At 41.1% G+C, this 17,056-nt stretch overlaps 1 protein-coding gene across 1 annotated transcript in view; it reads right to left on the reverse strand.

Moving 5' to 3' along the window:
- The window catches only part of SLIT3 (slit guidance ligand 3), a gene marked incomplete at both ends in the record, with an annotated part of 466,119 nt that overhangs the window by 167,072 nt on the left and 281,991 nt on the right, over positions 1-17,056 (reverse strand). The window contains 2 exons of the mRNA XM_082291121.1: positions 10,370-10,533; positions 14,872-14,943. Of these exons, the coding sequence (XP_082147247.1) occupies positions 10,370-10,533; positions 14,872-14,943 (236 nt within the window). The remainder of the gene's footprint in view (positions 1-10,369; positions 10,534-14,871; positions 14,944-17,056) is intronic.

A 17,056-nucleotide genomic window follows, 5' to 3' on the forward strand; every position in this document is an offset into this window, starting at 1 on the left:
TGGCACATATTCCATCAGCTCTCACACAAACAATCATCTGTTAAGGTAAATGTTTCTTGAATAACATTAGAAACAGAATTTCAAATCTGATTTGGAATTAATGGCCCCACTTCAATGAGGATCTATTGTTAGCAGATCTATAGAATTAAAACACCAAAAAATCCAAGGGAATTTAATTAGTTTAATGTTTGTATTGTTGTGGAGAGCTGTTAAAGACTGGTCAAGAAAACAAGTCTAAGTAGGCTATGGAATATAAAGTTATTAAAATTTGGGTATGACTTTCATAGGTTTGCAGAGTATAGGCATACAAATGATCAAGGGCCCTGACGCAACACAGCCTCTAAAGAAGGATATTTGAAACATAAAAATGAATTTTCCTTTTGCTGACAATACTTCTTCAAAAGAAAAGACATGGGAAAGGCAGAAATATTTCAAGATTTCTCTTTGTGTCCTTCACAAGTGCAGTAAACTCCTTACGGCGTGGATGCAGCAAAAGGAAATGACCACGGACAAATCAGCTGCATTTATATTATTCCCCTTCTGAAGTTGTTCTCACAATCTGTCATTTCACCATTTCAGATCTTTTATAATACACAGCAGCCCTAGTTCATCATGTTAATTATATTTTTCTCTGAGATAAAAATCATCAACTCAGTCATACATTTTGCTGAAAGAAAAACACTAACAAAATGTGGAAGCCAGGATAGGAGCATGGTTAATAAAAATTACTATGCATTTTTTGCCCTATGCAGTGGAACAACAGTGTCAATAATTATTGTAGGCACCGCTTTAATTTACAGTCTTAGACTATGTGTTAGAAGAAAAGAGGAAAGAGAGGGGAGACTCAGGACCCAGAAGTTTACAAAGAAATCAAATGCTTTTTTTCAAATAAGTCTCTCATTGGCTCTCTTTTAAAAGCAGCAAACAGACTAATATTACAACTAGAATAGAATTATTATGGTGTATAAATGAACAGTTTAAATGTCCCAGGCACCTAAAATAAATTTTGCAGTTACTAAATAAACTAAATAATCTCATTTGCACTGACACCCAATTACAGCACACTAAGCAGTGTGCTTTATTATCTCCTCACCTATCCAATCACCTCTGCAGCAGCTCCTTTCCACCAGCAAAACGTTAGTTATTTGTAAAACATGTTAATGGGTTTTAAGATAAATCTGACAGGACTTCCTGGTTAAAAACCTGTGCTGACTTTACATCATTTAAAGTATATCAGACATGAAATTATTGATCAATAAACAAAACACTACAAGTATTGCAGATCCATAGATATAGTATGACCTTTTGGGGTGTAATTAAACAACCCATTGTAAGTTCTGACAATGCTGGAATATCTGAAATCAATTACTACTCCATGAGTCATAGTTTGCACTAGATTCCCAGTGTTATATGAGCTAATTTATTCTAAGTTATGATATGAACTAATTTATTCTAAAACACCTAAAGCAGATGTGTTGCTCCTGACTGATGTCTGCATCCCAGTTTAAAGGGACATTTGAGCACAGAGTCCCACAGAGAGATATGGGCAAAGGAACCACAACTGACCAAATGCAAAGTTACCATTTCTTATTGAGGGCAAATATTCCAGTAATGGACAAAATTTTATGAATTTGTTGATCCTACAAAAATGTGCAGCAAATGGTTTGAGCAAGTATTTCCATCTATGGTTGTTCAACAGCTATTTGCTGAGAACAGCTTTAAGATTTCTGATTAGTAACTTGAGCCCCTAATTGATGTTAATACCATTGAGTTCATGGTATGCAAAAACTTGCCAGTCATGAATATTCATTATTTGATTCAAGTTCTCTTTTCTGCTTTGCTGAACGTTCCCAAACAGTAAATTTATCTATTAAAAATTCATGGCACATAAGCACAACAGTTCTGTAGGCAAAAGTCAACACTAATCAGTTTACAAATAAATATCAAGGAATAAAACTAGAAACACCCATCTACACCAAAAGGAAGGTCTGGCTTAATGAATGAAGTCTACTTTATTCTACAAAATCCTACTGAGCATGTTTCAAAACCTATCAGTAAAACAACATCACTGAAAATCAGACCTTACTTCACACTGTCTTATCCTAGAAGCACTAATATTGCAATTATTGAATTAAAAATAATAGCACCACAATTATATGGAATACTACTAAGAAAAATGAACAAAGTAGAACAAAGAAGCAGCCTCAACCATAACAACCGAGGTTGAATGGGTGAATTTGTTCTTTGGAAGGATTAATAAAACAGAAACTGTGAGACAACTGAAGTCTATAAAACTATGATAAAGTGTTTTTCTCTCAGGGAAATTTATTCCACCTAAGCCTTCCAAAGGAGGCCAGATTATCTCTTATGCCCTGTGCCCACTCTGAGCCTTTCTTTCAAGGTCCTTCTCCAGCCCTGCCAACACAGGCATGTTCACCTTAAAGCAGATAGAACTTAACTTTCCAACTACTGCACCAGAAGCAAGGCTGCTAGTGTGCATTTGGTTCTCTGGGTTTGGACACTGCCTGCTCTTCCAAGGACTAAAAAAATTCTAACAGAGAGTCTTAAAAGATGGAGTGCTTCTGCAGCTCAAACGATGTCCATGCACAGTCATCTCATTAATGCCAATTCCACAATTTGTATCAGCACTCTTGAAGGTGCATGTGAAGTGACATTTAAAAATAGGTCCAGAAATAATACAGCGAACTTATAAATATATTCAAGCATAAAAATGAAGAGGAACATAAATCATTTAAGTGGAAAGATGCCACCTGTACAAGGTTAAAAGATAGATAATGGCCATGATCAATTGTAAGCCTGTGAAGGGATCATAGTTCTAAACAGGTGATCCACCATGGACTGTTCCATGAAGTTTGATAAAGTTATGGAAGGAATAGAAAGAGTTTAAGATTACTCAGTCCTTGGGCTTTGATTTACTGCTATTTGAAAAGGAGTTTTAAATACTACATGATTTTGTCTGCGTGCACGTTTTTCTTCGCTTCTGCCCTTATCTGCATCCTGCTGCACCAAGCACGGGGCTGTCCCTGCCTCAGCACAAAAGCTGCTCTCTTCAGGAGGAGGAGGATGGGATTCCCTTCAGTCAGAAGCATTACAGATTGACAGAGCTATTCAGAAATGGCAGGCACAGTGGGACATGTCTCCTCATAATGACATCCAAGGGCTCCAGTCTGGTCATGAGCTTCCCCATGGACAGATCTGGAGTGAGGAAATGCTTTTTTCCAGGTCAGTGGGCAAGAACTGAAGAGTGAGGCACCATCCTCTTCCCTGGGCTGCCTTAGGATTCCATGGGGCAGATTCCTTGGCATTTGGAACATGCTAAGGAAGGCAGGGAAAATAAAGACCTTTCCTGGGACAGCCTGGGGTAGCTGCCTCTTGTCTTTTGCAAGAGGCCCCTGGTATATTCAAGCTCTTTAAGGCATCTGGAAATTATAGAATAAAATTCTTACAGATCTTTGGAGCTAAACATGTTTGTCTGCCATTCCAAGGGGTAAATTCAATGAGCCAGGAGATCCCTTCAGTTTCGCTGTGGGGTGTTGGTGCCCAGCTCTGCCAGGGAAGCTGCTGTGAGAAGAGGCCAGGGCAGTTCTGGCTGCTTCCATTGGGCTCCACAGCTGAGCCTGCCCATGCATCTCCTGGTGCCTCTGTCAGAGTGCACCTGAGAAAGGGCAGAGAGGTGCCAAGCAGCAGGGAGCCAGGAAAACGCTGTGAGAAACAGCCCTGGGAGGAGCAAAGTCAGAGAATGAGATGGGGAAAGAGATGCTGGAGCAGATCCTGGTTTCACCCCAGCGCTGTGAGGAGGGGGAGTGTGAGCAGCCAACCCACCACAGGTGTAATGCCACTATATAAAATCACTGATTTCATTATCAATAAAGCAGAAATTCACACAAACCTGGTGTTGACTTATATGCAACTTTGCAATTGTCCCCTATTAACTTCTGGAATTCTGCAGTTATTTTATAAGCAGCTCTGTGCTTACTTTCATTACTCTTACTAACTGTGTATTCATAAATGAGTTGCCAATCACATACATGTATTAAACAGAAAAAGTCCACAGATTCCATGCAAAGGCTTGTCCACATTCTCAAAGTCAGCCCTGTTCCTCTGTATTTACCACAACTGCTCTCTGTGAAACAGCTCCAAGCACAGCTGTGGTACTGCCATGAAGCATTTTTTTTTCTCTACCAAAATACTAGCAACACAAGTAGTAACAAAACAAACCACTAGCTTTGGACATTAACATAAAAACTAATCATGTTATTATTTTTAGAGCAACAGTTCAAAAGCTCAATGGCTGAATAATTATACCCTAACCTGCCATCATTAAATAAGCATTAAAGTGCTGTACATACTGCTCTGGGGAAAAGAGAGTTCCAGAAAAAAAGGCTAATTATACTGAAAGGTAAGACATCATTTTCAGTAATAAAACTAAATTTACTGTAATTAAAAGCCAATTTTCAGCTTTGGTCTTTAAGGAAATATTAAGTGCTGTAATAAATACATATTTATCCTTCAGATTCACAAGGTGGTCCCCCGAATGAAAAACACCATATGTGGCATCTTACATACTAAGCAAGTCAAGAAGTAAATTCCTACAGTATGAAACATCATCACTGCTAGCACAAGAGTAAATTTAGATTTGTAATAAGAAACTTAATGGGAACTGAAAACAAACAAACTGATAAATAGTGATTAGTATCTCTCCAAATTTCCTATACAATTTCATTTGAGGAGCAGCTAACAAACACACAGTATTGAAATGTTTCTTCAGACTAAATGTAAATGTTAGTTTGTGGTAGCAAACTGTAACAGGACATAAAAATTCCATTCAGCGTTTCACAAAAATTCCCCAAGATCAAATTTAAACTGCAATTTTTACCAAAAGGCTTTATAAGTCATACACACTTTAAAGCTTGCCTAGATTCCATTTTAAGAGCACTTACTGGGTCTGTGGATGGTCACAAAAAGCAAGAACAGTGAGAAAAGAGTTGCCCCATCTAAGGTGACTCACAGGTCACTGTTTTGGAAAGGGGTCACAGTTAGATGAAGTGGTTAAGCTCCCTTCTAAAAGCAATGAAGCAGCTGTACAATGAGGATGTCCCACAAGGCACAAAATGACCATTCACACACACAGGAAAAGGTCTCCTCCTGCTCCCAGTTTGCTTATCCAGCTCTTTAAAAACGAGGGCCATTAGCAGCTCATCTGCATGAACGGGGGATGGACTGCAGGGAGAGGAACCCTCCGCAGGAGCCACTGCCCGGTACCAGCCAAACCTGCAGCATCAGCAAACACTCCTTGCCCCTCTTTGAGCTTCCAGGAGCCCCAGTCCCGCGTCCCACTGCTGTATCCTCCTGCCCCACTGCTGTATCCTCCTGCCCCACTGCTGTATCCTCCTGCCCCACTGCTGTATCCTCCTGCCCCACTGCTGTATCCTCCTGCCCCACTGCTGTATCCTCCTGCCCCACTGCTGTATTCTCCTGCCCCACTGCTGTATCCTCCTGCCCCACTGCTGCCTGTGCACACACACGGCCGCAGGGTGTTTTAAACAGGAGCAGACGGGGGGAGTTCCCCTCCCCACGCACGTTCCCTTTGGCATCTCCTGAATGCTTTCATTAAGATGCTAAGCCTGAAGAGTGCTGTTTTATTAGCTACTCATTGTTGGTTGTCTCCTCAGCAACGTGCTATGAAGTTATTAGGAGCAATGACAATCGCCTGAGTTCCGTGGTCTGGCCAGAGTAACAGCTATGTTTGAAGACTGTTTGACCTCACCCAAACAAATAAATCTGCTTCCTTATTAGGGCTTCCAGTCTGCATGAAGCAGCAGGAACCTAACTTATTTTTCCACTTTATTATACCTCAGCTGCAGTCTCACCACACTAGATCTTCAACCAAGATTTGGATCAATCCAATGTTTTCTCAAAATCAGTATCAGTTTACTTAGCTAGAAAACACTTGGCTATGGTAATAATTTCTCTCTAGTTAATTTCAGACTGAATTTTAACTTATATAGTCCAAATTATGCATCTTGATTTTCTTCACATTCTTTGCGACTCTCAGAATGGGAACTAAGGGTCAAGAATGAAAGAAAATGGTTTCTAATATAAAAAGAGAACATTGTGTGGATCCACCTTCCCTCTCTACAATGCATGTTTCATTATTAAAGAAAGCTATCTTGGAAAAGTACTACAAATCACACATTTTAGACTTAGACATTTCATCAACTCTTAGAAATATCAGTCTCTGGTCTAGCCTAAGAAGTCTTACTCAATCTTCATACTCCAGTGCAAATGATGTCCACTGTAGAACACATCAAACTACTGGCCAAATCTAGAATAAATCTGGACAGCAGCTGCAGTATGCTACAGATCACGGTACGAGACACAATGCTCCTGTTTAGATGCACAGGTATCCTCTCATGTATATACTTAGGAAAACCAGAATGATTCATCACTGCAAAAAAAATCCAAACGGGGTCAGGGGGTTCTGCACAGAGAGCCCTGAAAAGACCAAGGTGCTGCTGATGGCATAACTTGATGAACCCAGTGCTTTGTTTGCAAAGCTTCATAGCTGTGCTGTTGCAAGTGAGAAAAGATACTAGAACTTGACATTAACTGATCAATATGTAAACTAATTTCAACTTCAATAAGTAAGGAAAGGGTAGAAGAAAAAATCAAAGAGCCATAATAAAACTTATATGAGAGGAAAATGAAATAAAATTACTATCATAAGGAGGTCAGAGGAGGACAAGAGACAGACAAATAGGCAGAGAGAGGGAGAGAATATGTTTGAGAGAGACAGACAGAAAAGGAGAATCCAGTCCAACAGTGAAACATCTGAGCATAGGAAGGAAGCTGGGTGTGATCCAGGCAAAGACTGGAAGGCTCTAAGAGGTACTGAGCATAAGCCAGCACCCCCAGATGCTTCTCTGCTACCTAAGGGAATATAAAAATAAACGTCTCCCAAAGACCAGGATACAGGTAGTATTTCAACTGACACTGTCTTTGGTTAGTGCACTGTTTTCTCATCACAGCAGCTTGGCAGTGAATGGCAAAGCTGTGGTGGACAGAGGAGAAATACATCCTGCTACCTATGTGAAATACACCCCTATCCATGTGAAATACACCCAGATATCCATGTGAAATACACCCCTTATCCATGTGAAATACACCCAGATATCCATGTGAAATACAACCCTTATCCTTGTGAAATACACCCCCACCCATGTGAAACACACCCCTTATCCCTGTGAAATACCCCCAGATATCTTTGTGCAGCACATCAAGAAGGGGCTCATCCTCTGGTGCCACAAAATTTGCCCTTCTACACGTGCTACCTTGTAGGAAACTGTCTCACCAAAGGCATCCCAGAGCTCCATAACCAACTGCTCAGGAGGAAGAGTCTGTTTGGAGATTTCTCCAGGAACAGATGGCCTCGAAGGCAAAGGCCCAGGCAGGCTGCTCCATCAGGGGTGGCTCTGGAGGAGAGACTCTCCTACGAGGAGGGGACAGCTTGCTGAAGGAGCCAGCCAGAAGGCCCTGATGGGTGACCAGCAGTACCTGGCACTCTCCTCCAGTGGTGCAGTCCCAGCTCCCCTCAGTTCTGTCCTGACCTTTCCCCTTCTCCTCAGTAACACAGCTCCAACCAGACGTATTTCCAAACCTATCTCCAGGCAACTGTGCTCTGTTGAATCCTGCACCTTCACCTCCAGCTCTGAGCCAAATGCTCAAACAAGGGAAACCTGGAATAGCTTCTCCACTGCTCACAGGTGACCTACAACCTCCATTTGAATCGGCTTTTTTATAATTTGTATGAACAAGCTCAACAACATTTTTGAAAGACTGACAGGCACGACTCAGTTTACCTAGATATACTCCTAGATATACCCATAACACATAACTCTGACTTCAGCAACGTTATCTGGAGAGACTTTGCACCTAATGCTTATAAACACCACGGTACAGGACATGTCTAGAGGGAATCCAGAAATTTGGGTTCTGTTTATGGCACTTCTCTGTCATTGTTTCAGTTCTTTTCCAACTTGGTATGTAGCATTCAAAATCTGTTTTCAAAGGAACATTTGTCATAAAATTATAAAACATCACTATTTTTGCAAAGGGCTCAAAGAATAAAGGGAAGTCAGTTTTTCAATGTTGTGTTTCTTCTTTCCCCAAATTAGGATTCTACTGTTTCTCCTCTGAAGCATCCAGCAGCACCAGTTTTGAACTGGAATGCTCTGATGAAGCCCATTTCACAGTGGGAAAAGCTGATGGTTTTTTTGTTGTTATGATATTTCCACTGCCATGAAAACACAAGTGCTTAAGATTCTGAGCCTATGCTTCAATAGAGCAGTTCACCACTTTATATTTCAGCTCTTCATAACTGGAATGCAAAGGTGGCTCTCCTTGCCAGCTCAAGGCTGGTTACAGTAATTCATATAACCTTAACTTCTATAAAATTCCTTTGCAGAGGGACAAGTCCAGTTCACTCTTCACTGCCTGTCCTAGTTTGACTTCATAGTCACACATTAACAAATTATGCTGTAAAATCAGGTATAAGAACTATAATGAGGAGAAGGGAAGATTTATATCCTCTTTAAACTAGCTGTCCATGTAGGTTTTTGTCGAACTAGCATGTACTAAGCCGAGTTCCCAGCTCAATTCGCCACTAAAATGAGCTCTCCAAATGAATTTCTTTTTCAGTACATTTCATTTCATTTCCCAAATGAGAGTTACAGGGATACAGTTGATGGACTGTCTCACTGAAAATTTCTTTCCTCGAGTTTTCATGATTTTATATTTTTTACAAAAGCAGGCAAATCTTGAGAGAACACCTATATCCTCCTGGTCCAACAGGCAACTGTTAAAAACCTTGTCACTTTTGGAAGTCATAGTCTGCACAGACAACCACATTTAAATGAGTTCTGCTCACATTACATTTCTCATTCAGCAATTATTATCTCTTCTCCTGACTTAAACAACTCATTTTCCTCTACTTCACTGTATCATAAATCCAAATAGCTGAACTCATGCTCCATCTAAAACTTCATTTCATGAGAAAAAAACCCCTGTGGTTGCCTCTTTGGTAAAATTAGCTTCTGCTAATAGCTTAATTCATTTGTCCACTTCTTTTTATCCTTCCTCTCCCAAGACTGTTACATTTCTAAACTTCTTTTTTAGTTAAACTTTTGATATAATGTATCAGACATTCTGGGTATCATCTCCACAACAGTGTAGAAGCTGCTCAGCACTCTCAAATATCAGGTCTCAACGAGCACTATGCACAGCTTCATCTTCCACATGCCCATAACACTTCTGCACACCTCTAGGGCTGGGCATTAATTAACCATGGTCAAGTGGGGTCAAACCTTTCTTCTCTCAGTGCATCTGTTTCTCTTACTTAGACACATGTAAATGAAATGACAGAAAAAGGCATTCCTAAAACATTTCTATCATGAGCAGTTTTACTGTATTTCCATCAGCCAATCCACGTACCCATAGGATAAAGCTTTAGGGCTCACAAGCTGTGGGAGATAAAAGAACATAACAGCACAACACTCACAGTCTATCAAGATTCAGACTCACATCATCTCCATAACACGCTCCCTGTGTCACCACTGGGGTTGCAAAACTACGTCCAAACTTATGTCTGCTATCTTTTTTTCCACAGCACACACACTGCCATACCTCTCCTCCACCACATCCTTCCTTTTGACCCACCTCAAGAGATTTCTTTTTCCACTTTTTGTCTTTTTTTCTTTTGTTCTCCTTTTAGGAAAATGTATTTCTATCACTCAAGAGCCAAGTGCAGTTCCAGAGACTTGATGAATAGGCCCAACATACAGACACATGATTTGTGAGTATTATCAGCCCCATTTATCAGCATGGAAACTTGTAGAACAGCAAAGTGCATTGGCTCCCTAAGAATCCTGTTTCAGTCCCTGGGATAAAATCTGCTCCTCATGTTTTAAAGTCCAATCATTTGTCAACAGACTAAACAGATTTGCATTTTCTATTTCCTTTCTTTTGTATTCCAGTCAGCTGTAAAGCTCTTCCCTTGAGAAATACCAAATTATCCACACTTAATTGATTTCTTATGTTGATATCATTGGCAAAGTTAAAGTAGAAGAAGTAATTTGAAACCAAAGTGTTAACTAGAATCCAATAATTCTTACAAAGCTGAAAAAAACAACAATTTGATCTCCTCCCATACAGTTTAGCAACGACAAAACCAAACAGGATTGCTGTTGTTTGCATTCAAACACCGCACAGCCATTTTCCACTCTGGCTTTTTTATGGGAACAGCGATATGAGACTGTGAGCTGATAGATAAACGAGTAATTGGCACCATTACCAGAGCAGACAAAGTCCTTCTTCTGCACCTCAGCCACGAGGAAGCCGCGCAGGCCGACGGGCGCCAGGCAGAAGGTGAACTGGCCGATGGTGCGGCGCTGGCGCAGCCAGTCCGACAGCCAGGCCAGGTGGCAGTCGCAGTGCAGGAAGTTGGAGTGGAGCCGCCTGCAGAAGACACAGCAAACCCACGGTTACTGGTGGCTTTTTAATCATAAGCCACAAAGAGAGCGATCAACCGCGAGCTCTCTGCTGCCGCGTCCGTGGGATCGCTGCACGTTCTTGCTTACAGATGAGCCAGGGCTTGACTGTCCTCATTGCCAGGGAGTATTATACAAAGGTCAGATATAAATTTGTGCTATTATTAACAATGTTTTGGAAGAATTAAGTTCAATGGTGATCCACCATTCTAGAGACAAAAGTATGCAAAATTTAAGATTGCTCCACATAATCACTTTGCTTATGATTTCATATCAGAAAGAGCTGTGTGAATGTGATATCTCTGAGTGAATTAAAAGGATGGCTTGTCTAAACATGAGGATCAGGCTGAGGAACAGGATGATGAGTGATTCTTCCCTTTTCTCCCTCCTTTGGGGAGAAGTGGAGAGAGGGAGAGAGAGAACCCCTCCACATTAGCTCAGCTGGTTGGAGCATGGTGTTAATAACATCAAGGTTGTGGGTCTGATCCCTCTATGGGCCATTCATTGAAGACTTGGACTTGATGACTCTTATGGGTCCCTTCCAACTCAATATTCTGGGAAAAGACAGGCAAAATAAAACATCAGAGGCTATTGATACCATTTCTGTTCCTGTGTTGCCTGAACTAGTTCCTCAATGCTCTTTTTCCTGTAGTAATTTAACACAAGTGTAAAGGACCTACAAGGAATTTTCAGCCCATAATAGATCCACTCATGGGCAGCTCCCTGCCCAGCCTGCTCCGTGCCTGGCACCAAGGACTTGCAGAACCATTATCACATCTGCAAAATGATGATGGGTTCACGGAAAAAATCTGGTCATTTAAATAGCTACCAAACTTTAGGTCAAAACAAAAGTCCAGGACATTAATTATTTCATTCCAGTAATGACTCATGCATTTGCAGTGTTGCACCAAATGAAACGATGAACCAGATTAAAAATTCTGTCAGAAGTGGTTAGACAAAGCATTATTCACTAATATTACAGGCACACATTTGGTGTGCACCAGATTTAGCCTTGTCCATCCTCCAAAGAAATTGAATGTCTGTCTGTGAGCTGTCCTTACAGCACAGCAGCAGCTCAGCTCAGCAGTGGCGCCCAGGCTGACAGTCCCCAGATTTGTGCGTCTGGGGTGGACAGCCACAATAAAGAAAAAATTTTAAAAAACCACAAATCTGGAACTGAGAGTTTATCCTGTAGAGATGGAAAACACTAATCTCCTGGGAGCACTAGAAAATGTAATTGTTTGACAAGGATGGCTAGAAGATCTTGAGTTTAGGGATTCTGAAGTTATTTAATTGAAGCTGCAGGAAGTTCGCTTTCTAGTAAAATGTTTGGCTATTACAGACCATTAATCTGCCTTTTTGTTGAAGAACAAATAAATACATAAATATCATCTAGCCAGAAATCATCCTAAGTAAGACTCTGTTGTAACCTAAGAGAGGCAGCATTTCAGTTAAGTCCTCAGAGTCTCATCCTTCCCACCACAGCAGTCAACAGTGATACTCTGGAGCATTTTCCCTCTGGAACTGAGCTCATCCCATGCCATTCCCTGCACCCGCCATATGCAGGCATTGAGTGAGGAAAGCACAATATCAAAAAAAGGTTTAGGGTTAGGGAGTTTTCCAGTTCTGTGAGCTGGGCTGTTTTTTTCCTTCACCTCACTAAACTGATTTATCTGGGTTTCAGTAGTGCAAACCACCACCTCTCTGCCTCAGCAGAGCCATCCCCGTCATCTTCTAAAATCCTTCTGTGCAGCTACTCCATGGTTTGCTTTGGAGAGGAGATCATTTAGAGACCTTCTCAATCTTAACAAAGCAGCCTATCAGAATATATTTTTAATAATTATATTAATAAATACAGCCTCAAGAAGACTTTTCACATTACTTCAAAAGCATTATAAACCAATTCCCTGTGAACACAAAAAACACTGAAGTGATTTTTCACATTTTCAGTTTACCCTTAAATAAAAAAAATTAAAAGAAATACCGTAATTACCTGTCTCAGCAGTAACTGACAGATGCAGAGACAACAGGACACTTACCATTTAGCAAATAGGTAGAGGGAACATGCTTTATTATAAATAAAGCTGTTTCAAGCAAAGGAAAACAGATCAATAAAAACTAATTCCTGTCACTTCCAATCAAGGCTAAAAATCGATGAAACTTAAGAACAGAAAAGACAGTTAACTAAAAAAATCTTAGCACAGAAGAGCTGATTTTAGTAAATAATTCTTCAATGCTTTAAATGCTTCAAACTTCCTGGCATTTTACCCTTTTTTTCCTTTCCCCTGAGTGCTCATGTTCAAGGTTAATATACTTTTTATATTTTCTTCTCTATTCTACAATGGGCAGATTGTTTTGAGAGCCATGAAGAAAAGCTGTTTATTCACAGAACCATCAGAGCAGCAGGAGCATCCCCAAATGTCCTGCTAATGGATCTCATCAGAGTGTAAAAGAGACACACAGGGACACACTGTCCACACTGCACTGGGCCTCAGCTAACGGGAAAAAGGGCTCGTTCCCACTTAAGGAGCATTCAGACCAGGGATTTCCTATAAAAACTTCCAAAAAAATCCACATCGAAGTGTGAGACTATTTGAGAAGGGGGACACACTGATGACCATTTTTTAAGAAAACAGTGGAGTCACCAAACTGTGAGGACATCATTCATGATCCATTTCCAACAAGAAACCCTAGAGAATATTAACATCTTCACCCAAACAGTATCTTTATACAAATTCCTATATAGACCTGCTAGGGGTGTTATTTGGCAGTCTTTGGAGACTGAAACCTGTCACTAGATATTGATGAAACCGACTGTACAGAACATCAGCTGAATGAATACAAATGCAAGTTTGCCAAAGTTGCCCTTTTATCCATAGACCGTAAATTAAGTTTCCAGCAAATCCTTTTAGAGTGGGTCAGCATTCATGTTCTATAAAATGTGTCTCTCAGAATTCAATAGAAAAGCTTCCCTTTATAAATCCTATTTATGACTTTCTTCCCTTTTTTTTTTTCTTTTTTTCCCCCCTTAATTACAGCAGAGGGGGATTAGTCAGTGTAAGTCTCCAGGGAGCTATACACTAAGCCATCTCTGAAATTAAACTAAAAGGAAAATGGCAGAAGGCACTGAAGGCAGTGAGCTCTGCTAACAGACAAGACTGGCTAATCTGGAAAAACCAGGCAAATTTTCTGGACCACTGTGACTGAATAAGAAAAGGCAAAGCTCCAGAAACCTTAACTCTACACCTTTATCTTCTTTATTCATTCTCTTCTTAAAGACAAACATCTCATTTCCATTTAATTACTTACATTAAGATCTAATAATGTCATCATTTAATGAAGAATGTAAATTTAAGTCAGAGGTTATCTTGCAGAGATTGACATAAGTAAGAGCCATTTTTCTTCAGTTCTGTTAATTTATTTAATATGATTTACACATGCATGCAGAGCATCCTTGAAGTATTGCATTTTTTCAGTGGCACAGAAAATTTTCAGGCTAGCTACTATTTCCCTTTCTTTGCCTTTTAAATTAAATACATCTTGAATGAGTTTGAGAATCTGGAGGAAAAACAGGGATGCTTTGTTTAGACGTGACTTTTCCTGAAGCCGTGTATTCCCTAAAGGAATTTAAAGAAATAATTTACTTAAAGAAAATGGTTTTGGTAGGCTATAGCTAAATTATACAAATGCTTAGTCTAATTTCACAGTCTTTGTATTTTGATCTACTAAAGAACAGAGCTTTTCCAGTGCAATGGCATCCAGCTCAAAACCAAATGGATTTGATAGAAGAGAAGCTTTTATTAAAAAAATATCCATCAGAATAAGTGACATTTTGTTTCAGAAAGTATCTGGAAAGATGCTTTTCCCCCATCCTTTAAAAATGCCTTGTTTCAGAAATTAGTATTTTGAATTTGAAAAGAATAAATGGGATTTAAACACAGGATATTTACAAAATTCAATAATTTGATCCATCTGAACAGTTTTTAGGATCTTGATAATGTTCCAGCTTGGAACACATTTCACATTATGGATTTTCCCATGGGGAAAAAAAAAGCTAGTTTCTTTTCCGGGTAAATTCAAAATCTTGATAAAACTGACTCTTACTTAATGCTGGGCAAATCCAGAACAGTGGCTCTCAGGGCCCTTTCACCCTGCCCAGGCTCACCAGGGGCTCCCCAGCCCTAAAGCCACCCAGGTCCCTGAGGCAGCCTGAGGGACTGAAATGACATTATCACAGATGACAAATAGCCAAAAAGTTGGCTTACAGCTTCAGTATTGTATTATAATATCAGAAGATCCTACTCACAGAGTCCTGATCTTTGGCATGTGATTGAAGCTGGTGACAGGAATGCGGGTGATGTTGTTATTGTTGAGGGTACTGTTAGGAGAGAAAAAAAAGGGAGAGAAGAGAATAATAGATTGATCAGTCATTTGCATTTCTTCACCAACACACTATTTACAGAAACAACCCGTTAAAATTCTTGGTAATAAATGTGCCTGGCTTTGAGCAAGAAGACACACTCCCCAATAGCAGTGACAATTAGTGACATACCGTGAAAGATATTGCTCAGGGAAAGCAACCAACAGCAGCGTAAGGATGGCTGGAGGTCACTGTGTGCCATGTCTGGGTAACGAGGGGCACAGAAGAGGAGTTTTTATCAACTACTGGAACAGATCCAGACCTGTCAGTTCAGCTGCCTCTTTGTTCAAAAACCTGGTGCAACCTGAGTGGGGGGACACCAGACTTGGGCACAGCATGTAAAGGGCTCACTGTGACCAAAAGAGAGCTGTTGTCTCTCACAGGCTTGTTAGCACAGCCCACTGACACGGCCAGACAGCTCCAATTGCTCCTCGGAAACACATGGACGGATGGGCTCCCTCTCCTCCCTTTCCTTAGGAAAAATATGGGGAGTGGAGCAGCCTGTAATAAAGCATGTCCTGACGCAGGCACGTAAGGATTGCTGCTGTTCTATCAAAGCTGAGCCTGAAGAGAAAATAATCACAGCAGCTGGAGTGGAGGGACCCCCTTAGAGCTTCTCAGGAAGAATGAACTGACTCGATTACCATCAGCCGAGTGTACTGCTCCCATTTGTGTAGCTCCTAATTATATCAATGACTCTCCAGCAAATTAGAAGCTATAAAATTTATCAAGATGGCACAGGAAATGGAAAGCACTTCAACAGGGCATAATTGCCATGCTGCAAGTGCACCAAATCTGCAAATACAAGTAGCCCAGTTTGTCATGAGAATGGACAGGGCCGGTGACCACTCTGTGTCCCAGCGTGGCCAGTCCTGCCATCGCCTATTTGAAACATGTGGTGTCCAGAGCACCAGGGCAGGGAGCAACCTCTGCTTTCTACCTGGAGCACAGAATTCCACAGGGTCACTTTGGCAGAAGACAGTGCTTTTGTGCGTTGATGTATGTGCTGAAGGAAATACCTGCTGAAGCAACCTAATGGTGTGTCATCCTTCCCTGAACGATTTAGCTGTTCCCATGTCATGTATTTACATGAGACATTTAATCAAAAGCTCTAGAAAAGTTTTCCAGGAGTTAACTCTCTTTCTTGATCATCTGCCAATTCAAAAACATTTTTACAATTCTGCCTAGAAATCCCTTGGCACAGCCATCATCTAAAACGCCAGCAGATTACAGCTAATTAGATTTTACCCTATTAAGACTGGGTTTTGGGTACACAGGAAGACATACACACACACTGGCAAAGCCAGGAGGTTGCAGGGTACCCTGGCTCTGCACAGGCACACTCAGGAGCAGGGTGGGAGCAGCTCTGACACTGGCAGCATGTTTTGCAGCTGCTGCTGTGCTGCATCCTGGCAGGACAGCACCCAAGCACTCTGTCAGCAGGATCAGAACTGGTATTCCAGCACACTGCTGCACCAGATGGATGCACTGGCAATCTGGAGCCAGCTTGGGGGCTGACATACCCATGACAGCAAGCTGCACCAACAGAGCAAAATTACCCTTCCTTCCCAAATCTGTGAGCAGAGAGAGTTATGTCAGTAAAAGCAGAGTTTTGAAAATCTGGAATCTGCATGTGAGATCTGCTGCCAGAGATCTGTATCAGTCAAGTCACACACGTTCACACACCAGGCTGATAAGAGCTGCCAGTCGCAGCACGTTAACTTATAGTGTAACGTGTAGTATTCATTCCAGATCCTCTGGAAAACTTGAAGATATTAAAAATTGGACAGGAAACACACAGCCAAGTACTGGGCTCAGTGGGTGTACAAACTCCTGGGTTTGTGGATTCAGGTTCTCAATATGCAAGGACTCAAAGGCAGTCTACTAAAAGTTTAAAGGACAAGATGAAGAGGGAAACACTGTCAACTTCAGCAGGAGAGCTGGAAGTCAGCTCTTAGAGCTGTCAGCCACTCTGCCAGCTGTGCCTCCCAGCCTGCAGGACTCTGCTGTTCTGTGGCTGCAGTGCTGGCAGTGAGCACCCTGAGCACCAGTGCTCATCTGCAGGGCTGAA

This window comes from Coloeus monedula (assembly GCF_965178545.1).
Source record: "Coloeus monedula genome assembly, chromosome: 15".
NCBI classification, from domain to species: domain Eukaryota; kingdom Metazoa; phylum Chordata; class Aves; order Passeriformes; family Corvidae; genus Coloeus; species Coloeus monedula.